General features: G+C 37.3%; 1 protein-coding gene across 5 annotated transcripts in view; it reads right to left on the bottom strand.

Moving 5' to 3' along the window:
• The window catches only part of Teh1 (tipE homolog 1 phospholipid transfer protein), a 507,587-nt gene that overhangs the window by 234,125 nt on the left and 246,975 nt on the right, over positions 1 to 26,487 (bottom strand). The window contains exon 2 of one of the 5 annotated variants that reach the window (XM_073967227.1): positions 10,315 to 10,433. The exons of the other annotated variants lie outside the window; for them this stretch is intronic. Within the exon in view, the coding sequence (XP_073823328.1) occupies positions 10,403 to 10,433 (31 nt within the window). The 3' untranslated portion in view covers positions 10,315 to 10,402. Of the gene's footprint in view, positions 1 to 10,314; positions 10,434 to 26,487 lie in introns of those variants that run through there. 5 annotated transcript variants of the gene reach the window in all.

Below are 26,487 nucleotides of genomic sequence, written 5' to 3'. Positions count from 1 at the left end.
GTAAAACCTCATCCGCCGAAGCATGAATAAATCAATTAATGTTGCCAGCGATGGAGTGGCTTTAATAAACACTCAATTAAAGCGCACTTTATAGGTACATATATTCAAATCTCTATGATTTATTAATAAACATTGAATGAAAAGAACATTCAATACACATCTAAGTGGACTGAGGAACTTAGAATGAAACGGTTTAGGTTGAGAACATCTTGCACGAAGATGGATATATTAGTATTTGGAAGAGAGAAGTAGTAATAACCCATTAGTATAATTAAGGAAAATAACTGGCAATGTTTCTAAGATTTATGGAGACATGGACGTTAAGAGACCATCACGAGCAACGATCTCAAGGGACGCTGAACTGAATAGAACGACAAATTCTTCCCCCCCACCACAGGCGGGCAAATAGAAAAGATTCGGGTAAATAACAATAAAAAGACATATAAAGTGGGAGATCGGACTAAAACTCATCAATATGGGGAAATTCAACCTTATTATCTAGGGGGGTCAACTCAATCGAAGGATTATTGTATCCAAACCGATTGAAGGCAATTGCGGACTCCTCATTGAGGGGGACCACATCGAGTTTAAGGTTAATTACACTGTGCAACAAAATGGAGCTCAAAGTCTGGTGGGTGGAAAATTCCTATTGGAGATGAAAGCCCTTGGTGAGTATATACAGAACCCCGAAGGACAGATTCGCCGTGAGTCGATCTTTCGCGATATGGCGTGATGAAGTTTTTGCTAGAGACCCTGTAAGCCATCAGGAATTAGCGTTATATCTTTGTCCACTGTTGCTTTAGCTTATTTTTGATATGACATGTCTTCAGTCAAATCGAATGAGGATTATTTTCGTAGAGCACTTCGACCTTCTAACTCGCTTCCTTCAATGTCCTTTTCGTCCTTTATTGTAAGAGCCGCTATAAAAGTACCACAAGATGACGTTTTTCAGCTTCGAAATGTTCTGCAAAAATGTCGGCCAGAAAATATTAGGTACGGCTCTCCTTGACAACAAATCGATTATGTCGAGTTTTCGTGGTCGCTTTGTGCATTTACCCTGTTTTTGTTCAGAAAAAAACTATATTTTGTTTTTTGTATATTCGTTACAGAACATACAAAAACACAAAACACAGTTTTTTTTTTGAGCAAACAGGGGTAAATGCACAAAACGACCACGAAAACGCGATAACATCGATTTGTTGTCAATGAGAGCCGTACTTAAAATTTTCTGGCCGACATTTTTTCTGAACATTTCGAAGTTGAAAAACTTCATTTTGTGGTACTTTTATAGCGGCTCTTAAAATAAAGGGCGGAAAGGACATTGAAGGAAGCGAGTTAGAAGGTCGAAATGCTCTACGAAAATAATCCTCATTCGATTTGACTGAAGACATGTCATATCAAAAATAAGCTAAAGCAACAGTGGACAAAGATATAACGCTAATTCCTGATGGCTTACAGGGTCTCTAGCAAAAACTTCATCACGCCATATCGCGAAAGATCGACTCACGGCGAATCTGTCCTTCGGGGTTCTGTATATACTCACCAAGGGCTTTCATCTCCAATAGGAATTTTCCACCCCCCAAAATTTCGGTTCACAGTGTTATGAGCCATGCCTCTGCAAGTATCAACGTTATTTCTTATGATCACAACTGGCGGGCCGGAAACTTTGGCCCTGAAACTCTCAAATAACCCACAACATGTTAGTAGGCGTTCTATGAGCTATTAGGCCGATGGGTTCAAAGGCATCATTATCAGGGCAATCGCCTACACAGACTGTTGTGATGACGACATCGTTGATGTACGAGACAGAATGTGTCGTGTCCGTCACTGTTGGTAACACAGAACGCCGAAAAAAGCAATCTCAGCTGTGCCTAGGAGGGGTCTGTGATGAAGAAAATTGTTGTTTCTTTTTTATACCCTACACCACACTGCACAGTTGATGCGCCCAACGACAAAAATCAAAAGATTCATTACATAGTTTTAAAAAATTAAAAATGCAAATCGCTTCAAAACATTCCAAATTTTTCGAAACTCAACTTATTTTTTCCATTTTTCGCGGTTCTTAAGGAAAATAGCCTCACAAACATGACACATTTTGAAGAAAAAATTGTATTTAAAAATGAGGAAAAATGGTTATATTCTAAGCGAATTTTTGAAACAAAGGACTATTATTAACGCCTAAACTTAAATTGAATCCTTTAGTAAATTGCCCTGGCTTCATTTTTCTAGTTATGAATATTCCTCTAGAGTGCAAGGGCTGTCATATATTTTGGTTATAATATCGGTCAAAATGAAAATATTTAATATAGACGTATGGATTTCCTTAAAGTTTAAGTTACTTTAAGTTACCAAATTAAAGCCTTGCGCCTGTAGATTTCAAAACGTTATAGACTTTTTGCGGAAATTTGAGGTTTTGGCAGTTATGCCCAAAAGTTTAACTAGGTTTTTAGGTGCTGAATTTATATTTTTTGGAATATTTTTAAGTAATTTTATTATCCTTTCATACATTTAGTTTCAATATAATGTTTTTTGTGCTATTAGCGATTTCTATGGTCATGGTAACTTAGAGCTGTAATGACAACTCGCGAATGAAAAAAGATTTAACAAATAACTTATTTTATTTTTGGGACACCCTTTTGTTGGACCACGCTAAAAAGTGGAGATTTTCCCCGCACTGAGAACCAAAAATACATTATTATAAGTAATTCTGCAGACAAATGTGGTTAAATCTTATAAAGTACCAAGAAAAGGATGGTAACCCTATATGGAGGCTGTGGTCAAAAGTGGACCGATATGACATTTATTTATAAGATGGTGTTCTGAAGTCTGAGTTCATTTTAAGAACATATTCTGTTAGAATATTTGGTTGACATCTGCCTAAATAAATCGATATAAAAATCATACAGGGAGCATACCAAATAATAGACCAATACTGACAATTTTTCGCAGGGAGGTTTACTATGCAATAAATACTCTTGGGACCGGATTACAGCAAATTCAGTTGAAAATGTGTTGGTAACAGTAAAATACTTAATTCAGAATGATTCATTACATGGCAACCACGCGAAATTCTGGAACTAGGACCCCAATATTTTACTTAGAGTGTTTTTAGGCCACTATGACCCATTCATAACAATTTCAGTTCGATATATTATTCAGAAGTATTTTTGTCACACCTTCCCATGTAAGTGCCACCACTGTGCACTGTGGCAAGGGGTATTATGTTTTTGTGCATTTGTATGTAACATACAAAAGGAAACGAGATAGACCCATAGTTCCTCCTTGGCATATACATAGAATCACTTTCTGAATTGATTTATGCATTTCCGTCCGTCCGTTAGCAACGTACAGGTGGCATTTGTTGTCCGATTCAATTGAAAATTGGAGAATATCATTATTTAGCCATAGGAAGAACGCTATTGCTTTTGGTGAAAATCAGTTAAGATTTGGATATAGCTACCATATATATTTTCGGCCGATTTCACGTATTCGCCGCACCAAACACGCTATATACGTCCGATTTTGATGAAATTTGAAATGTGTGACGGAATGTGTGTTCCATATTATATCGAAATCAACTCAGATTTATATATCTCCCATATATATTTTACATATTCACAGTGGTTTAGGGTATCATATAGTCGACCCCGCACGACTTTGATCCTTTCCTTACTGGTTTCTAATGGCAAGCTTTTTCCAAAGGAGACACATAGATGCTCCATAACGAGAAAACGTCCGAGTTATTCGTTCAATGATTTTAGACTACTTTTAGGTCGTTTGCCATCTAACCAGATATGGCCCACAAGGCAATTTGTAGGTTTTCAACTATCAACAACATTCACCTAAATGATCTGTCGACAGATCCACAATTGTAAACAGAAATAGTCTTGTCGTAGGCGACAGGAGAAGTTTTTGACATTTTTGGGATTTTCTGGGTCTGATTTTACCACTAACCAACACAAACTAAACCAAAAAACAAAAACATAATATAACGTCATTTTGCGCTGGACGAACTGGATCTAATATTTTAAGTCATTCCTTTCTATAGTTATCGTGCTAACCAGCTATATTAGTTGGTCACCACAGACTTCTTTTAGATCTTTTGCTCCGTCATAACGTCAAGAATTTAGCACTAGCTTACAAGAAAATATAAATATATTGTTGTAATCAGAATCACAAGAACTTCGTAAAAATTTCAAAACCATCTTCAAACTGAAACAATTTTTAAAGTGAACTTAAGGGACATTTTTTGTGAAGGAGATACCGGAAGGATTAGTCCCATATAGTCCAACTTTGAACTTGATTGAGGTTGTTAGAAATATTACGATATGCAAAGGTTGCACCAAAGCCGTTCACTACTTTCGTTAGTTATCGTGACCACCTGAAACTTTAGTTGGTCATAGTTGAATGTTTAGAGCTTTCTGACCATTATGTTAGGAAGAACGGACTTGCCAAAAACAAATATTATATCGCTATAAAAAAGGATCAAAGGAAGTAACTTCTGTGAGAATTTCAAAACGATCCTCAAGCAGCATGTAAACTGCACTCAGTTCATAAGTTCTGTTCTCATTAGTCATTTTAGTTTGAGCCGGCAGTTCTTTGGGCCGCTAAGACACCTATCCGAGACATCTCCTTAAACGCTGCATTTGTGAAAATTTTTAAAATTTTGTTGTTGACATATTCAAATCTGATATATGTCTGAAAAAAAATATTGTGAAGTCCAAAAAAATCTTACGAAGTGCAAAGTTTGGGCTAAATCGGTAGATCCGCTAGAGATTTGGCGTGCTCACCAGCCAGCCAAATATACCAACAGACAGATGGAGGGCCAGATTTAATCGAAAACAAGTGGTCTAAAATGGACTTCGTACAAACCTATTCGATGAGACACATTTTTGGTCGTATCGAACAAAGTGTATGTACATTTTTTAACCGTCGTAGAGCATATACTTAGGTTGGACGCACAATGGTTCAGAAATCGATTTTCTTGGACAAACTCCAAATTTTTTCGTCACCGATTATTAACTATACCCTCAGCATTAATGCTAACGAGGGTATATACACTTTCATACGTGCAAAATGTGCCTCTTCTTCTTGAAGGAAGTAACCGGTTTGGTCCATACTTTGCACATCGTGAAATTTCTACCATACTTAGATGAGGTTCCAATATTGACTCAATCAGTTCACTCCTTCGGGTACCCCCCACACGAAATTTCGGAGAAGTTCAGTTTAGGACCTGGTCTCGAATAGCTTTGATTTTTGTTGTGACAACTTGTATTCACTGCCCCTCATACGACGGTATAAGTTTCATAAGGGGCAAGTCCATACTGCCTGAGAAAATAGCCTGAAAGGTATAAAAAAAAACCATATGACACCGTGTGTAGTGATTGGCGCGCAAGATAACTCTCGAACGGATCTGCCGATTCGGTCCAAAATGTGGCCTTCGTAATATTTTGTGCAAACTTAGTTAAAGTTCGAAGATAAGCCATATTGGTCCACTCCTGCGGGTACCTCCCCCACAAAAGTTCAACAATGTTCGAAAAAATTGCGCACGATAACTCTTGATGGATTTACCGATTTGGTCCATACTTTACCTAATATATCTACCAGATATAGATCAGATTCAAATATGGACTATATTTGTCCAGTTCTTCGGGTACCTCCCACACAAAATTTTGGATAAATTCACGTTAAGACCTGCTCTCAAATCACTTTAGTTTCTGTTGAAGCAACTTGTATTAGCTGCCTCAACTACGACAGTAAAAATTTTTTCAGGGCAAGTCCATACTTCTTGGGAAAACAGCCCAAAAGTTGTAAAAAAACCTATGGCACCATATGTAGTGGCTGGAGAGGTCGAAGCGAATACTGCTCTAGTCCACACTTTTGATATTGTAATATTTCTTAGAATATTATATGAAATTCGAAGGTAGTGCTTATAGGTCCACTCTTTTCGGTACCTCCCCCACAAAAGTTCCAAAATATTCGCTAAAATGGTGCGCGCGATTTCTCATAGATGTAGCAACCAATTTGGTCCAAACTTTGAATCTCTAAATATTGTCGAAACGTAGTTTATGTTCAAAATTGGACACTATCTGCCCAATCCTTGTGGTACCACCCACACAAATGTTCAACATTTTTGTGTGGTTAAGGGTCTGTTCGAGGATCCTTTGGACATTTTTAGCGAAGGTTTTCCTAGTGGCCCTGTTTACAGCGGTATTATGTTTTTCGTAGGCTAGTGTGATAAAAAGCTCTATCTATCGATCCCCGCAAATTTTTGAGCTTTAATCCTATCCATATTTTTGTCGGTTCGTACGCCCAAAATTTTTAAAACCCCCCTAAATACATAAGTTTATTTTTTGGGAAAAAAGTATTTCAATCAACATTTCATTTAATTCGAGAATTCCATTAGTAATTCGAATTATTCCACTTGTAATTCGAGTATTACATTTGTTATTCGAATTATTCCATTTGTAACTCAAATAATTTTATTTGAAAAATCTCTAAATATTGTCGAAACGTAGTTTATGTTCAAAATTGGACACTATCTGCCCAATCCTTGTGGTACCACCCACACAAATGTTCAACATTTTTGTGTGGTTAAGGGTCTGTTCGAGGATCCTTTGGACATTTTTAGCGAAGGTTTTCCTAGTGGCCCTGTTTACAGCGGTATTATGTTTTTCGTAGGCTAGTGTGATAAAAAGCTCTATCTATCGATCCCCGCAAATTTTTGAGCTTTAATCCTATCCATATTTTTGTCGGTTCGTACGCCCAAAATTTTTAAAACCCCCCTAAATACATAAGTTTATTTTTTGGGAAAAAAGTATTTCAATCAACATTTCATTTAATTCGAGAATTCCATTAGTAATTCGAATTATTCCACTTGTAATTCGAGTATTACATTTGTTATTCGAATTATTCCATTTGTAACTCAAATAATTTTATTTGAAATTCGAATTATTCCATTTGTAATTCGAATTATTCCATTTGAAATTCGTATTATTCTATTTGTAATTCGAATTATTCTATTTGAAATTTAAAACAAACAAATTCGAATTACAAATGAAATGTTTCGAACTAAAATGGAATAATTCGAATTACAAATGAAATTATTCGAATTACAAATGGAATAATTCGAATTACAAATGGATAAATTCGAATTGCAAATGGAATTCTCGAATAACAAATAAAATGCTACGATTTACATATAGAATTCTCGAATTACAACTAAAATGTTACGAATTACATCTGAAAAGGTGTAGACCGAATTTGATCGTTTTTAATGTTTCAGAAATCTGAATGTGAAAATATTTTTATCCGTTCAAACGTTATAGAGTTTTGACCAGGAAAAAACGATTCTGAACCACTGGAGAAATAATTCTCATTCGCTTCGTGTTACTATCAGAATATAAATTCTGGGTTTCCTCACCGACAAAGTACGAGAAAAATAGACGTGTGCCACAGTCTCGATAACTGGAATTAGTCAGCAAGTTCTTACGCTCCAAGCTCTTAGTATACTCCTGGTGGCTACACGCGCTACAAGTCTTAACCAGATCAATGGGTTTAGCAAGCTCCCAGTTCCAAGCATACTCAGGGCCTTATCGTGTCATATAACCAGCTCCCATAACCGAACTCTATTCGGACAGTATCAGAATACTCCAGAGCCGAACAACACACCCGATTACGTACGAGCCGACATCAGCAGCCAGATTACCAACGAACCGATCATATTAACACCGGCAACCGTCAAGCCGATAGCAATAACCCGATTACATTCGATCCGAACATAACAATATGATTATCGTTGCGTCAGCCCAATTTTATATATACCGAACATACATATCTACCCGTTCAACGTCGAGCAGATTATATCAAACTGATTACCATCGAACCGACAACAATAACCCGATTGTCTTCAAGTTTGATATAGACTTTAGGACAATCGGGCTATTGTTGGCTACACGAAGTGTGTCCTGGTGCCATCTGACATTTCCTTTAGAAAGTTTGAAATACGGTTTGAGGTGTGATGTTCACAGCGCCTTGTAAATCAATTTCCCAACAAAAATGGAATTAACTTGTGAACATTTTTATGCGAACATTTTCCACAACTTTCGACGTTTATTATCAGGACAAAAGTGCATCGATCAACTTAAATCTTTATATGACGATGAAAAGCCATCCTTTAGCACTGTGAAAACTGCTTTAATGGATTCAATAGTGGCCGACTGTCGTTGTGCCAGAGAATATTGATGCCGTGCGTGAAGTGATAATTAGACAGCGGAATCCTATGCAAATGCGCATATATGGTTAGGATGGTCGTAGAGAAAATTTCCTTAGACAGAAATTCGTTTTATCACAAAATTAAACGAATTGGGCCCAGAAATTTTTGCATATTTTGCATATCTTGACATATTTTTACATATTTGCATAAAATGAGCATATGCAAAACCATATACAAGGAGTTGTAGCCTGAATATCCCACCTACATGGCTGAAATTTGGTATTAAGTCATCGTTGGACTATGAAACTTTTCACCTGAAATTTGTCGGTATAGGTCCACGCCATTATATAGCCCCCATAGAACGGTACCTCCCGATTTTCGGTATTTTGAAGATTATGGCCTCAATATCCCTCTGAAATGGCTGAAAGTTTGTATTAAGTCTTCGGGGTATAAAACGTTCCACCTGCAATTTGTAGGTATATTATTATATTTTGAAGGTTGTGCCACAATAATCCACCGATATGGCTGAAATTTGGTATTTGGTCTTCATTGGGGATATTAAACATTCCATATGAAATTTGTCGGTATAGGTCCATGCCTTCATATAGCCCCCATTGAGCGGTACCACCCGATTTTCGGTACTTTGAAAGTTTTGGTACTTAGTCTTCGTTGGGGATATAAAACTTTCCATCTGAAATTTGTCCGTATAGGTCCACGTCTACAAATAGCCCCCATACAACGGTACCTAACGATTTTTGTTAGTTTTAAGGTTGTGGCCTCAATATCCCTCCGAAATGGCTGAAATTTGGTATTAGTCTTCGATTGGGCTATAAAATGTTCTTCCTGAACTTTGTCGGTATAAGTCCACGTCTTCATATATCCCCCATAGAACGGTACCTCCCGATTTTCGGTATTTTGAAGGTTGTGGCCTCGATATCCCACCGAAATGACTGTAATTTGCTATTTAGTCTTCTCGTTGGCGTTATAAAACTTTTGACCTGAAATTTTTCGGTATAATTCCACGTCTTCAAATAGGCCCCGTAGAACGGTACCTCCCGATTTTCGGTATTTTGAAAGCTGTGGCCCCAATATCCCTCCGAAATGGCTGAAATTTGGTATTAAGTCCTCCTTGGGGACATACAACTTTCGACCTGAAATTTGTCGGTATAGGTACAGTCCTTCGTATAGCCCCCATAGAACGATACCTTCCGACTTTCGGTATTTTTAAGGTTATGGCTGCGGATATACATTTCTCTATTTTATTGACTTGTCTGAAGAGAATTTTAAACAGAAAAATGTACTCACAAACATGTTTGTACCTATTATTGAAACATTTGTTGCATAAGAAAATTTATGCATTTTGCATAATTTTGCATATGTTATATGTTTCGATTGCAATTTAATCAGAAGCCAGAAATATGCCCAGTCCCAAAATTTGACATTAATCGGACCAAAAATAGGGGCTGCATAAAATTCCACTGTCTAGTGATAATGCAAGATCGTCATGTTACATACCCCGAGGTAGAGGCATCCTTGGGAATTTCTTACACATCGTGTCGTTTGGTGTAAAGGAATTTTGGAAGAATTCTTTCGCCGTGCTTCGAATGACGTTTATAAGATCGTCCCATGGAAACAAAACAACAATCGACAGCTTGGGCCTTTGAAGATGAGACAAATCCAACGAAAGTTGTCCATAGAAGAAGCACTTCGAAGCAAATGATCGAATGTTTCTTGAGAAAACTGGCCATGCAATGTAGGACGGTCAATTCTAGGTGGAACGCCACAATTTGTTTGCAGAAGTCTTCGATGGGAAGACGAATCATTGTGCACCATGACAATGCGAGCTCTGACACACCAACGGATCAAACCAAAACCTTTTTGACGGGCTAAAATGTGGAATTGATGGACCATTCGCCGTACAACATTGACATGGCCAATGACTTCTTATTATTCCATCAAGAAAAAATGCGTGGCTGACCGTCGCCATAACATGCTGTTGAAGTGTCCAAAATTTATGTTTTAGTGCTGTCTCCATCCGAGTGGAAAAAGTGGAGAATACTAAATAATAAAACCATAAAACAATTTTGAGGACAAACATTCCCGTTTTCATATATAATATTTATGTAAATTTCCAGCTCTCGTATAGGGTATCACAAATAAATTAGACTCGCCCATACATCTTAACACTTACGATCTGAAGATTCTTCTAAGAACATACCTGAAAGAAATAAAAAATAAATATTTTTATTAATGGATGTTGCAAAACAAAAATATTGCGACCTGTAAAAGTAGATAAAGGTAACAAGAAACTTAAATTCTTAAGCTGCTAACTTAATATGCTAAGAGAACTAATTTAACTTGCTAATAAAACTAGCCGAAGTTACTAACCTCTGTTGATATACCCCCTACCTAAAATCCATTGTAGTTTATGACAAAAGAACATAATGCTGCAACAACCCCTAAATAAGTTTCGTTGAATAAAACTAATAAAATTAACATTTCTATAACTATTAAGAAAGGACCCTTCTTCACCCACAACTAAGACTAAAATAACGTATGGCTACACGACATCACATTATGTCCAAAATAAAATTGGTATTAACATGAGCTAGTAGTAGTCCTGTCACCAAGCATTATTGCCCATACAAGCAAATCAAAGAAAAACACCACTAGGGGAGCAGGGGCAATGGGGCGAAAGTGGGGGAATGATTTTGTGTGGGTGTATGTGTACAATGTGACCCTGCAGTAAACTGTCAATAGTTGTAATAAGACTATTCTGTCATCGGTACAGAGACAATCTTTGAAATGTCATTGAAATAATGGTGACAAAGATATCCATCTTCTATCGTAACAATGGCATGCTAATGATGACACACACACACATAGCACAGATTACGTGAGAATCAAGGCACGTCACTTGGCCGTAGTTGTTTCTTTTTTTTCAATAGACTTTTGTCCATTTTTATTTTTCTAGTTTATTTTTATTATTTCGCAGTAACATGGCCACCAGCAGAGCTTTTTGTAGTTCCCATGTATTGGTAGTTCAGACCCTTCACCCCCACATTTCTTTTTATTGTGTGTCACATGAAGAAAAGGTGTGTCATTTTTCAAACCAAATCAAAGCCAGCTAGTTGTCTTTTGCATATCACGTTTTTGGAGAGCAGCACAACGTTTTTATTTATTCTCGCTGTAACAATCGCTAAAATCTTGTAACGCTTCTAAGGCTCCTCCATTGTTGTCTCTCCTTGAAATATGTATCTGAACAATAGATTTCATCAAATCAATATCTTTGGATATTTTGTTGGTGTACCTTTCAACAAGGAAAACGTATCTACAATAAGATACTATCATTATCAATGTCATTGTTGTTGTTGTTTTTCCTGTGTTTGCTTTGCCTCTATTCTATTGTTAAAATCATTCGTTTATTCTCATTGTTTGCTTATTTCCTTTCATTCTTTCATGGTTTCTTTCTCTTGTTACAGGTAGTATTGTCTAGGTAGAGCATCAAAGTTGTCTTTAAGAAATATTGCCAGATTTCTTGCTTTGCCTTGTCTCACACTCTCAAGGGGGGAAATGCTACATCATTCACGGCAATAATTTCAATGTTCTTGACAATATGAAACATTGAAAGATGGTTGTTGTGTATGTTTTGTTTGTTTTCTCATCCATTTCGCTCTTGGTTGGGGCGGGACAGCCGGAACAAAGAAACAAAAATCCTCGTCAAGGATACACTTTCATTAATGTCCTTTCAATATTTCGTTCGATCTTCCAATAAAATATTGCAACTGACAGTGAAGTTTTTTTCGTTGCCGTTATTGTTGTTGTTCGAACACAGCTGTTACCATGCCGTTTCAATGTGCTGCTGGGGAATTGAGCTAAAATCGTTTCTTTAACCAAAAATTCCTCAAGTTTTAATAAACTTTATCACAATAAGGATAAGGATTGTGCTATTGGAAATTCTTTGCAACAAAGTATTTATGGCTATTCATTTTTATTTTATCTACAAATAATGTAAGAGAGAGCAAAATGGGCTGCCTTGATAAATTACTCGCCATAGATTAGTAAAAGAATATCAAAAACAAGATAAAGATGAATATGAAAAAGTCCTATTAACCTTTTCAGGGCATATTCTAGGTGATAGAGATACGAGATGATACAAAATGTCCTGGTCCAATGGCAGAAAGGTGTATCGCAAAGAACGGTGGAATGTACGAAATGGACCCATATTTATAATAGTTTGCAAAACTTCTATAAGAGTCATATTCTATCATAACAAAACTCAAGGACAGTATCAAGCATCCTTTCAATAAAAAAGTAACCTTAGAAGCACCCTTTTATAAGAAAGGGTCCTTAAGAAAGAGTCCTTAGAAGCAACCTTATTATAAGATAGGGCCCTTGAAGCAACCTTTCTATAAGAAAGGGTACTTAGAAGCACTCTTTTTATAAGAAAGGGCCCATAGAAGCACCCTATATGAAAGGGTCATTAGACGCACCCTTTCTATAAGAAAGGGTTCTTAGAAGCACCCTTTCTATAAGGAAGGGTCCTAAGAAGCACCCTTTCTATAAGAAATGGTCCTTAGAAGTATCTTTTCTGTAAGAAAGGGTACTTAGAAGCACCCTTTCTATAACAAAGGGTCCTTAGAAGAATCCTTTCTATACGAAAAGTTCCATAGAATCACATTTTCTATAAGAAAGGGTACTTAGAAGCACCCTTTCTATAAGAAAGGGTCCTTAGAAGTACCCCTTCTATAAGAAAGAGCCCTTAGAAGCACCCTTTCTATAAGAAAGGGTCCTTAGAAGTACCCCTTCTATAAGAAAGAGCCCTTAAAAGCACCCTTTCTATAAGAAAGGGCCCTTAAAAGCACCCTTTCTATAAGAAAGTGTCCTTAGAAGCACCCTTTCTATAAGAAAGTGTCCTTAGAAGCACCCTTTCTATAAGAAAGTGTCCTTAGAAGCATCCTTTCTATAAGAAAGTGTCCTTAGAAGCACACTTTCTATAAGAAATGGTCCTTAGAAGCACCCTTTCTATTAGAAAGGCTCCTTAGAAGCACCCTTTCTATAAGAAAGGGTCCTTGGAAACACCCTTTCTATAACAAAAGGGTCCTTAGAAGCATCCTTACTACAAGAAAAGGTCCTTAGAAGCACCCTTTCCCTAAAAAGGGTCCTTAGAAGCAACCTTTCAATGAGAAATGGTCCCTAGAAACACCCTTTCTATAACAAAGGGTTCTTAGAAGCAACCTTATTATAAGATAGGGTCATTTGAAGCAACCTTTCTATAAGAAAGGGTACTTAGAAGCACCCTTTTTATAAGAAAGGGCCCATAGAAGCACCCTTTTTATAAGAAAGGGCCCATAGAATCACCCTATATGAAAGGGTCATTAGACGCACCCTTTCTATAAGAAAGGGTCATTAGACGCACCCTTTCTATAAGAAAGGGTCATTAGACGCACCCTTTCTATAAGAAAGGGTTCTTAGAAGCACCCTTTCTATAAGAAAGGGTCCTTAGAAGCACCCTTTCTATAAGAAATGGTCCTTAGAAGCACCCTTTCTATAAGAAATGGTCCTTAGAAGTATCTTTTCTATAAGAAAGGGTACTTAGAAGCACCCTTTCTATAACAAAGGATCCTTAGAAGCATCCTTTCTATACGAAAGGGTCCATAGAATCACCTTTTCTATAAGAAAGGGTACTTAGAAGCACCCTTTCTATAAGAAAGGGTCCTTAGAAGTACCCCTTCTATAAGAAAGAGCCCTTAGAAGTACCCTTTCCATAAGAAAGGGTCCATAGAATGACGCTTTCTATAAGAAAGGGGCCTTAAAAGCACCCTTTCTATAAGAAAGTGTCCTTAGAAGCACCCTTTCTATAAAAAAGTGTCCTTAGAAGCACCCTTTCTATAAGAAAGTGTCCTTAGAAGCACCCTTTCTATAAGAAAGTGTCCTTAGAAGCATCCTTTCTATAAGAAAGTGTCCTTAGAAGCACACTTTCTATAAGAAAGGTACTTTTGAAGCACACTTTATATAAGCAAGGGTCCTTAGAAGCATCCTTACTATAAGAAAAGGTCTTTAGAAGCACCCTTTCTATAAGATAGGGTCTTTAGAAGCATCCTTACTATAAGAAAAGGTCCTTAGAAGCACCCTTTCCCTAAAAAGGGTCCTTAGAAGCACCCTTTCTATGAGAAATGGTCCTTAGAAGCACCCTTTCTATGAGAAATGGTCCTTAGAAGCACCCTTTCTATGAGAAATGGTCCTTAGAAGCACCCTTTCTATGAGAAATGGTCCTTAGAAGCACCCTTTCTATGAGAAATGGTCCTTAGAAGCACCCTTTCTATGAGAAATGGTCCTTAGAAGCACCCTTTCTATGAGAAATGGTCCTTAGAAGCACCCTTTCTATGAGAAATGGTCCTTAGAAGCACCCTTTCTATGAGAAATGGTCCTTAGAAGCACCCTTTCTATAAGAAATGGTCCTTAGAAGCACCCTTTCTATGAGAAATGGTCCTTAGAAGCACCGTTTCTATAAGACAGGGTCCTTAGAAGCACTCTTCTATAAGATGGGGTCCTTAGAAGCACCCTTTCTATAAGAAAGGGTTCTTAGAAGCACCCTTTCTATAAGAAAGGGTCCTTAGAAGCACTCTTCTATAAGATAGGGTCCTTAGAAGCTCCCTTTCTATTAGAAAGGGTCCTTAGAAGCACTCTTCTATAAGATAGGGTCCTTAGAAGCACCCTTTCTATAAGATAGGGTCCTTAGAAGCACCCTTTCTATAAGAAAGGGTTCTTAGAAGCACCCTTTCTATAAGAAAGGGTCCTTAGAAGCACTCTTCTATAAGATAGGGTCCTTAGAAGCACCCTTTCTATAAAAAAGGGTCCTTAGAAGCACCCTTTCTATAAAAAAGGGTCCTTAGAAGCACCCTTTCTATAAAAAAGGGTCCTTAGAAGTACCCTTTCTATAAGAAAGGGTCTTATGAAGCACCCTTTCAACAACAAAGGGTCTTATGAAGCACCCTTTCAATAACAAGGGGTCTTATGAAGCACACTTTCTATAAGAAAGAAAATGTTCCTGAAAGCAGGAATAGGCCGATATAGCCTACCTAGAGAGTCCCACCTTTCGGTAGTAATCGCGCCCACCAGCCATTGATTTTGGATTTTTGAGCTTTGCGCTAAATAATAGCTTTAACCAGAATCACCAGAACTACCTTCGGTAAAAATGTCAATACGATCCTCGAACTTCCTTCAAATTGCACAAAAGCGAATATTTATAACTTGTGTAAGAAATGTACCCGAAGGAGTTGTTGGTAATAGTGTTAACCAACATGAAAGACAGACGGTCATGACTAGTCGACTCCAAATTGTCATAATTATCATCAAATCTCATCCGCCAGAAAGCTTCTCAGATGTTAACACGTCCATTCTAATTCAATAATATGATATTTCAGTTTAATGATATGCAACCTCATTCTTCTCGACAAACGAAATCATTCTTAAAGTAAGTCAATTTCTTAATTTATGTGGCATTTTGAACACAACTCACATGGTAGCAGCAGACAAAACGTGGCGAGGCAAATCCATCCGGCTGTGTTAGATTTTTGTTTGCTTTGAGTTTTGCTCGCCGAGCGAGTGTTTCAGTTGTTTGAACAAGATATGGATTTTTTGACAGGAAGTGTATGCAATCATCTACAAATATATTCACACACACTCACACTTCTACACATATGAGAGCACACCTATGTTCCAAAAAATACTTATCGAAAATGTATGTGCGTCTATGAAGTCATACTGAACAATGTATAAAACATAACAAAAGAAAAACCTGCACACATGGACCGCCCAGACACACTCACATCCGTCTATGTGTGCACACATACTAGCTAACGGAAATCCCCCAAAAAATGAAGAAACAAGCTCCAGTGTTAAAAAGTAAACATTACCAAAGATAACAAAAGTTCGCAGGCACAAATTTCAACATTGTGAAAAAACGCCAGAATGGAAGAGTGAAGTAGCGTGTGGGGGAAAAATGGAAAAAGATTAAAAACACACTGATGAACAAACTATGACAGTATGAATTCATTATGGATACTTCGAATGCAAGCAATGTAAACAATTTGAACGCGCAAAAAAAGAATAAGACGATTTGAGCAAATATTCAACAACAAGCATGGCGTTTAAAACTCAAAACAAGTGACTTAAATTTTGTTGGGTGTTTAATGATTTGAAATTTAGTGGTGCATTCAAGGCTCTTTCTATAAGAAGTAGTCCTTAGAAGCTTAATTTCTATGAGAAAGATACTTAAAAACACAATTTCTATAAGGAAGAGACATGAGAACCACCCTTTTTAAAATAGAGTGCCTTTGAAGCAAAGGGTCTTAAGAAAAGCCATTTCCTTAAGAAAGGGTCTTAAGAAGCACCCTATCCATAAGAAATGATTCTAAGAAGCATACATTCATTAAGAAAGGGTCTTAATAAGCACCCTATCCATAAGAAATGATTCTAAGAAGCATCCTTTCATTAGGAAAGGGTCTTAATAAGCACCCTATCCATAAGAAAAGAGTCCGCGAGAGAAATGATTCTAAGAAGCATCCTTTCATTAAGAAAGGGTCTTAAGAAGCACCCTATCCATAAGAGAAATGATTCTAACAAGCATCCTTTCATTAAGAAAGGGCCTTAAGAAGCATACTTTCTTTAAGAAATGCTCTCAAGAAGCATCCTTTCATTAAGAATGGGTCTTAAGAAGCATCCTATCCATAAGAAATGATTCTAAGAAACATCCTTTCATTAAGAAAGGGTCTAAAGAAGCATCCTCTCATTAAGAAAGGGTCCTTAGAAGCACCCTTTCTATAAGAAAGGGTCCTTAGAAGCACCCTTTCTATAAGAAAGGGTCCTTAGAAGCACCCTTTCTATATGAATGAGTCCTTAGAAGCACCCTTTCTATATGAATGAGTCCTTAGAAGCACCCTTTCTATAAGAAAGGGTCCTTAGAAGCACCCTTTCTACAAAAACGGGTTCTTAGAAGCACACTTTCTATATGAAAGGGTCCTTAGAAGCACCCTTTCTATAAGAAAGAGTCTCAAGAAACACAATATCTACAAAAAGGGTCCTTAGAAGCACCCTTTCTATATGGATCCTTAGAAGCACCCTTTCTATAGGAAAGGGTCCCTATAAGAACCCTTTCTGTGGTAAAGGGCCCTTAGAAGCACCCTTTCTGTGGTAAAGGGCCCTTAGAAGCATCCTTTCTATAAGAACGGGTCCTTAGAAGCACCCTTTATATATGAAAGGGTCCTTAGAAGCACCCTTTCTATATGAATGGGTGCTTAGAAGCAACCTTTCTATAAGAAAGGGTCCTTAGAAGCACCCTTTCTAAAAGAACGGGTCTTTAGAAGCACCCTTTCTATATGAAAAGGTCATTAGAAGCACCCTTTCTATATGAAAGGGTCCTTAGAAGCACCCTTTCTATATGAAAGGGTCCTTAGAAGCACCCTTTCTCTATGAAAGGGTCCTTAGGAGCACCCTTTCTATATGAAAGGGTCCTTAGAAGCACCCTTTCTATAGGAAAGGGTCCCATAAGCACCCTTTCTGTGGTAAAGGGCCCTTAGAAGCACTCTTTCTCTACGAAAAGGTCCTTAAAAGCCCTATAAGAAAGGGTCGTTAGAAGCACCCTTTCTCTATGAAAGGGTCGTTAGAAGCACCCTTTCTCTATGAAAGGGTCCTTAGGAGCACCCTTTCTCTATGAAAGGGTCCTTAGGAGCACCCTTTATATATGAAAGGGTCCTTAGAAGCACCCTTTCTATAAGAAAGGGTCCTTAGAAACACCCTTTCTAAAAGAACGGGTCTTTAGAAGCACCCTTTCTATATGAAAAGGTCATTAGAAGCACCCTTTCTATATGAAAAGGTCATTAGAAGCACCCTTTCTATATGAAAGGGTCCTTAGAAGCACCCTTTCTAAAAGAACGGGCCTTTAGAAGCACCCTTTCTATATGAAATTGTCATTAGAAGCACCCTTTCTATATGAAAGGGTCCTTAGAAGCACCCTTTCTATAAGACAGGGTCTTTAGAAGCACCCTTTCTATAAGACAGGGTCTTTAGAAGCACCCTTTCTATAAGAATGGGTCTTTAGAAGCACCCTTTCTATAAGAAAGGGTCTTTAGAAGCACCCTTTATATAAGACAGGGTCTTTAGAAGCACCCTTTCTATAAGAAAGGATCTTTAGAAGCACCCTATTTATAAGAAAGGATATTTAAAAGCACCCTTTCTATAAGACAGGGTCTTTAGAAGCACCCTTTCTATAAGAAAGGGTCTTTAGAAGCACCCTTTCTACAAGAAAGGGTATTTAGAAGCACCCTTTCTATTAGAAAGGGTATTTAGAATCACCCTTTCTATAAGAAAGGGTCTTTAGAAGCACCCTTTCTATAAGAAAGGGTCTTTAGAAGCACCCTTTCTATAAGAAAGGGTCTTTAGAAGCACCCTTTCTATAAGAAAGGGTATTTAGAAGCACCCTTTCTATAAGAAAGGGTCTTTAGAAGCACCCTTTCTATAAGAAAGGGTATTTAGAAGCACCCTTTCTATTAGAAAGGGTATTTAGAATCACCCTTTCTATAAGAAAGGGTCTTTAGAAGCACCCTTTCTATAAGAAAGGGTCTTTAGAAGCACCCTTTCTATAAGAAAGGGTATTTAGAAGCACCCTTTCTATAAGAAAGGGTCTTTAGAAGCACCCTTTCTATAAGAAAGGGTCTTTAGAAGCACCCTTTCTATAAGAAAGGGTCTTTAGAAGCACCCTTTCTATAAGAAAGGGTCTTTAGAAGCACCCTTTCTATAAGAAAGGGTCTTTAGAAGCACCCTTTCTATAAGAAAGGGTCTTTAGAAGCACCCTTTCTACAAGAAAGGGTATTTAGAAGCACCCTTTCTATAAGAAAGGGTCTTTAGAAGCACCCTTTCTATAAGAAAGGGTCTTTAGAAGCACCCTTTCTATAAGAAAGGGTCTTAAGAAGCACCCTTTCTATAAGAAAGGGTCTTTAGAAGCACCCTTTCTATAAGAAAGGGTATTTAGAAGCAACCTTTCTATAAGAAAGGGTCTTTAGAAGCACCCTTTCTATAAGAAAGGGTATTTAGAAGCACCCTTTCTATAAGAAAGGGTATTTAGAAGCACCCTTTCTATAAGAAAGGGTCTTTAGAAGCACCCTTTCTATAAGAAAGGGTCTTAAGAAGCACCCTTTCTATAAGAAAGGGTATTTAGAAGCAACCTTTCTATAAGAAAGGGTATTTAGAAGCACCCTTTCTATAAGAAAGGGTATTTAGAAGCACCCTTTCTATAAGAAAGGGTATTTAGAAGCACCCTTTCTATAAGAAAGGGTATTTAGAAGCACCCTTTCTATAAGAAAGGGTATTTAGAAGCACCCTTTCTATAAGAAAGGGTATTTAGAAGCACCCTTTCTATAAGAAAGGGTATTTAGAAGCACCCTTTCTATAAGAAAGGGTATTTAGAAGCACCCTTTCTATAAGAAAGGGTATTTAGAAGCACCCTTTCTATAAGAAAGGGTATTTAGAAGCACCCTTTCTATAAGAAAGGGTATTTAGAAGCACCCTTTCTATAAGAAAGGGTATTTAGAAGCACCCTTTCTATAAGAAAGGGTATTTAGAAGCACCCTTTCTATAAGAAAGGGTATTTAGAAGCACCCTTTCTATAAGAAAGGGTATTTAGAAGCACCCTTTCTATAAGAAAGGGTATTTAGAAGCACCCTTTCTATAAGAAAGGGTATTTAGAAGCACCCTTTCTATAAGAAAGGGTATTTAGAAGCACCCTTTCTATAAGAAAGGGTATTTAGAAGCACCCTTTCTATAAGAAAGGGTATTTAGAAGCACCCTTTCTATAAGAAAGGGTATTTAGAAGCACCCTTTCTATAAGAAAGGGTATTTAGAAGCACCCTTTCTATAAGAAAGGGTATTTAGAAGCACCCTTTCTATAAGAAAGGGTATTTAGAAGCACCCTTTCTATAAGAAAGGGTATTTAGAAGCACCCTTTCTATAAGAAAGGGTATTTAGAAGCACCCTTTCTATAAGAAAGGGTATTTAGAAGCACCCTTTCTATAAGAAAGGGTATTTAGAAGCACCCTTTCTATAAGAAAGGGTATTTAGAAGCACCCTTTCTATAAGAAAGGGTATTTAGAAGCACCCTTTCTATAAGAAAGGGTATTTAGAAGCACCCTTTCTATAAGAAAGGGTATTTAGAAGCACCCTTTCTATAAGAAAGGGTATTTAGAAGCACCCTTTCTATAAGAAAGGGTATTTAGAAGCACCCTTTCTATAAGAAAGGGTATTTAGAAGCACCCTTTCTATAAGAAAGGGTATTTAGAAGCACCCTTTCTATAAGAAAGGGTATTTAGAAGCACCCTTTCTATAAGAAAGGGTCTTCTGAAGCACCCTTTCTATAAGAAAGGGTATTTAGAAGCACCCTTTCTATAAGAAAGGGTCTTTAGAAGCACCCTTTCTATAAGAAAGGGTGTTTAGAAGCACCCTTTCTATAAGAAAGGGTAATTAGATGCACCCTTTCTATAAGAAAGGGTAATTAGAAGCACCCTTTCTATAAGAAAGGGTATTTAGAAGCACCCTTTCTATAAGAAAGGGTCTTTAGATGCACCCTTTCTATAAGAAAGGGTATTTAGAAGCACCCTTTCTATAAGAAAGGGTATTTAGAAGCACCTTTCTATAAGAAAGGGTCTTTAGAAGCACCCTTTCTATACGAAAGGTTCCCCAGAAGCAAACTTTCTATAAGAAAGGGTCCCCAGAAGCAGCCTTTCTATAAGAAAGGGTCCTTAGAAGCACCCCTTCTATAAGAAATGGTCCTTCGAAGCACCCTTTCTATAAGAAATGGTCCTTCGAAGCACCCTTTCGATAAGGAAGGGTCTTTAGAAGCTCCCTTTCTATAAGAAAGGGTTCATAGAAGCACCCTTTCTATAAGAAAGGGTCCTTAGAAGCACCCCTTCCATAAGAAATTGTCCATAGAAGCACCCCTTCCATAAGAAATTGTCCATAGAAGCACCCTTTCTATAAGAAAGGTTCCTTAGAAGCACCCTTTTTAGAAGAAAGGGTCCTTAAAAGCACCATTTCTATAAGAAAGGGTCCCCAGAAGCACCCTTTCGATAAGAAAGGGTCTTTAGAAGCTCCGTTTCTATAAGAGAGGGTCCATAGAAGCACCCTTTCTATAAGAAAGGGTCCATAGAAGCACCCTTTTTACAAGAAAGGGTTCCTTAGAAGAAGCCTTCCTATTAGAGAGGGTCCTTAGAAGCATTATTTCTCTGAGAAAGGGCCCATAGAAGCACCGTTTCTATAAGAAAGGGTCCCTCTATAAGAAAGGGTTCTTAGAAGCATGATTTCTATAAGAAAAGGTCCTAGAAGCACTCTTTCTATAAGAAAGGGTCCTAGAAGCACCCTTTCTATAAGAAAGGGTCCTTAAGAAAGAATCCGTACGAACACCCTTTCTATAAGAAAGGGTTCTTAGAAGCACCTTTTCTATAATAAAGGGTTCTTAGAAGCACCTTTTCTATAATAAAGGGTTCTTAGAAGCACCTTTTCTATAAGAAAGGGTCCTTAGAAGCACCTTTTCTATAAGAAAGGGTCCTTAGAAGCATCCTTTCTGTAAGATAGGGATCTTAAAAGCACCCTTTCTCTAAGATATGGTCCTTGAAAGCACCCTTTCTGTAAGATAGGGTCCTTAAAAGCACCCTTTCTGTAAAAAAAGGTTCCTTGGAAGCACTCTTTCTGTAAGAAAGGGACCTTAGAAGCACCCTTTCTCTATGAAAGGGTCGTTAGAAACACTCTTTCTGTAAGAAAGGGACCTTAGAAGCACCCTTTCTCTATGAAAGGGTCGTTAGAACACACACTTTCTATATGAAAGGGTCCGGAGAAACTAAATTTTTTGTATAAAGATCACTCTGATGTAGACTAAATCTCTCAACTTCTCACATTGCACGACTTTTCGTCGTATATTTTATTTGAGTGTAGGATGAGCCTATCATGAAAATTTTATAAAAATAGTTGGATTTCCATAAAATACAAATGTTCCCAAATACCGCACTCTACTCTTGCATAGAAGAACTACAATTCTGAAAAACCAACCGATAATACACGTCTCCAACATTTGCATTTATGATTTTTTGCTTAAGTTTGTTTCTCTTCTGCTTATAACACAGTTTTCCGAAATAAAATACACAAATGAATTAAAGAAAGGAAAGCATCATTTAGACAACATTTACATGCCGTGCCACACTTCACTTCACTGCCACCTTAATCCCTCCATTCCCCCACTTATGCGCATCAACGTGAAACACAATAAAAGCATTAAGCCTGAAGACAACATTTTCCAATTTTACGGTTTTCTAAAGACAAGCTGAAAGGTAAGCACAGCTAGGGAGAGAGAGGGTGACCAACCAACACAGACCAAAGAAACATTTATAATAAAACATTAAAACGTCCAGAATATGAAAATGAAAACGAAAACCGAAAGAGAATAAAAAACGCCAACACACAGAAAGAAGATTTGACTGTAGAAATGGCAGAGCCATGCAGCCAGCCAACCAACCGACGTCAAATGAAAATCGTTTGCAAGGTTTTTTTGTATTTTATTTTCTTTTCTTGTGGCAAGCAACAACAACAATAGTTTAATCTTTAAGTATTTCTTGATGTCCTTAAGTTATTCAATGTGTGTGTGTGTATTGGAGTATAGGTGGGTGTGTGTGGGTGTATGTGTTTAAGTTATTCTTTAAGTGTATTTGACAGTTTTATTATGTGCAAAATGTATTTGTATTAACAAACGCAATAAGGATAACAACAACAAGAAAAACAACAAGAACAGCAATAACATCAACAACGCTAACAAAGGCGATGATGCAGAAAAGTATAAAACGAAACGCAAATATACCGACTAGCAAAAAAACACGCCAACGACAAGAACAACATTTGTATTGTTTATAAAATAAAGAAGAGCCTGACTAAGGCTATGTCATAATAAACTGTCACAACATGTACGAGTATGGGATATTGTAGATGGATTTCGAAATAAATGTTGTGTGCATCTGATTTTTTATATAGAAGGGCATCTGCCGAATTTCCATAAGAGGATTATTCTAAAATGTTGTTGCTAAAACATCAACAAAAAGTGTTTGAAGCAGAAGCTGAAACATCTCTATTATGCCAAATCGATTTGTTTACTTTACTCGTTAGAAATTAAACTTAACAAAACATTAATCAGCTGGTTCAAATAAGAAAATTAACGCAGAAACAATATGAAAAAACTTGCCTCAAAATAGATCGAATAAGACAAAGAATCATATTGCAGGGCAGACTGCACATTCCGCAAAATAGGAGATATGTAAGTTAAAATTTCGGGACATAAGTCTTTTCTTCATCTTATCCAGTGTACTGTGTGGACAACAAAAGCCTACGATCACGAAAATTATTGGCTCATATCAATGCGGTTTAGTCCTGGAAAATCCAAATTAGGCCAGATCTTCACCTTATGTTAAGAGAAGCAAAGCTTATTAACCTTTTTTGAGTATCTCCGCACAATTCAATAATAAATGAGGTTTCGGACAAGGAGGGATCCTTTCGTGGGATATTTTCAACTTGCACAGACTCCGTCAACGTCATGGGAAAAGAACAGATACTTTAAAAAAGGATTGGGAAAAGAACAGATACTAAAAAAAATAGTATCGGGTGACTTAAAGTAGAAGATACCAAGCAACCAAGGTCCTGACCGGCTTTAACATGGCAAAGCCCAGGACTTATATCGGCCCCTCTTTAATCTCAAATGGACACTGACCTCCTCATGGTATCACCTGGAGCTGTCTTTAACGCCCGTTAAAGGTAGTGAGCTAACATGTGCCGCGCGTACACGCATAATAACGATAAAAACGAGGGTTGGGGGTAATAACATGACTAACATGCAGATTTGTTGACGAAACAAGTAAAAAAGTATCAGTCGGCTTTGCCGACAGAGATATACCCTCAGCCTGTGGATTGAAGTACTTTTTTCCCAAAAAAAAACTTATGTATTTAGGGGGGTTTTCAAAATGTTGGCAGTATGCACCGACAAAAGTACAGATAGGATTAAAGCTCACGCTGTTTTCTCAAGAAGTATGGACTTGCCCCTAAAAAAACTTTTACCGTCGTATGGAGGGCAGTGAATAAACAATGTTACAACAAAAATCAAAGCGATTCGTGAGCTGGTCCTAAACTGAACTTTTCCGAAATTTTGTGTGGTAGGTACCCGAAAGAGTGGACCGATTGAGTCGATATTGAAACCTTATCTAAGTCTGGAACGCATTTCACGATGAGCAAAGTATGGACCAAATCGGTTACTCCCTTAATGAGTTTTCGTGCGTCAATTTCTTTCGCCTTAAATGCGCACGACAATGAGAAGCATTTTCGGATAACCCGAGTGGTAATTTCATCCCGATTTTATAAACTTTTGTACACATCGAATCATCAAAACTTAAACTTTTGAAAAGAAATACGGATATCCTGGAGGGGCCGTCATATTTTACAGTGGTAAACATTCTCTAAAATGTATGGGAATGACTTATGCGTAAAATATAGGACTAAAGGAGACAGTACGCTTCCAAAAATAAATTTGTTGAAAGAAAAAAGCAAGCTTTGATAGGCATTACACCTGATTATTTAAAGAATACTTGCCAAAGCAGGATATACGGGTGTATCCTTAATCAGGAGGGATATACTTTTACTGAATATTGCTGAAAGTAATTCCTTTTCAATATAGAGTGAATATGCATCGATATTTTAATACAATCATTCTGTATTCCCATGTTTTAAAAGGGGGTTCAAATTCAAATGAGCCAATTTTTTTTACTTCAATTTTTGGCTTTATTTTGTTTTCTTGCATAATTCTTATACAAATTGGATTTGAATGCAAATGAATGACTACGTTTACTCCAAACACATGAAGCAAAATATAATATAACTTAAAAACTTCATATTTTGTATAATTCGGAAAAAAATTGAAAAAAATTTCAGGTGGGTTCTATTCAAGTGAGCGGAAGTGTAAATCCTCCACCAGTGTATATTGAAAAATAATATTCCAAAAAACTTATGTATTTAGGGGGCTTTACAAATTTTGGATGTATGAACCGACAAAAATGTTGATTAGGATTAAAGATCAAAAGTTTTGCGGAGGAGATACTAAAAGTAATGGATCGGCATTGACCATTTTGAAAATCGATCTCCAGCCACTACATATGGTGTCATCGGGGGTTTTTACACTCTTCGGGCTGTTTGCACAAGAAGTATGGACTTGCCCCTGAAAAAAAATTTACAATCGTAATTGAGGCAGCGAATGCAAGTTGCTTCAACAAAAATCAAAGTGATTTGATTGCAGGTCCTAAAGTGAACTTATCCGAAATTTTGTGTGGGAGGTGCCGGATGGAGTGGACAAATATAGTCCATATTTGAACCTGAAGTATAGACCAATTCGGCCACTCCCTTCAAGAGTTACCGTACGAACAATTTTTCCGAATATTTTTGAACTTTTGTGGGGGAGGTACCTGAAGGAGTGGACCGATATGGCTTAACTTTGAACTTAAACTATGTTTGCACAAAATATTACTAAGACCATATTTTGGATCGAATCCGCAGATCTGTTCGAGAGTTATCATAGGGTTTTTTTGCAGCTTTCAGGCTATTTTTTCAGGAAGTGTGGACTTGCCCCTGATGAAACTTGTACCGTCGTATGGGGGGCAGTGAATACAAGTTGCTAAAACAAAAATCAAACCGATTCGCGAGAAGGTACTAAACTGAAGTTATCCCAAATTTTGTGTGGGAGGTACCAGAAGGAGTGGACCGATTGAGTCCATATTTGAACCTGATCTAAGTCTGGTAGACATTTCACGATTTGCAAAGTATGGACCAAATCGGTTACTCCCTTCCAGAGTTATCGTACGTACAAATTTTCCGAACATTTTCAAACTTTTGTGGGGGAAAGCCAAATTTTGGATCGAATCGGTTGAGAGAGTTATCGTGCGCTCCAGCTAGCCAGACAGACGGACATTGCTCAATCGACTCCAAATTGACTGAAACACATTTCGTCCAAACATACTTGGGGTCTAAAACCATTATTACGATGAGGCACATTTTGCCCGTATGAAAATGTATATGAGGAAATATCAAAATTTTTTAGTTTTCCATAAAAAAAAATTAAAAAAAAAAATTTAAGCTACATGAAAGATTTTTGGTATATAGATTGGGAAAAAATTCCGATTCTCAAATCTGTTCGAGATACT

Source organism: Musca autumnalis, unplaced genomic scaffold (genome assembly GCF_047663935.1).
Source record: "Musca autumnalis isolate F117 unplaced genomic scaffold, ASM4766393v1 scaffold_1, whole genome shotgun sequence".
Taxonomy (NCBI): domain Eukaryota; kingdom Metazoa; phylum Arthropoda; class Insecta; order Diptera; family Muscidae; genus Musca; species Musca autumnalis.
This window is presented reverse-complemented; position numbering and strand designations above follow the sequence as displayed.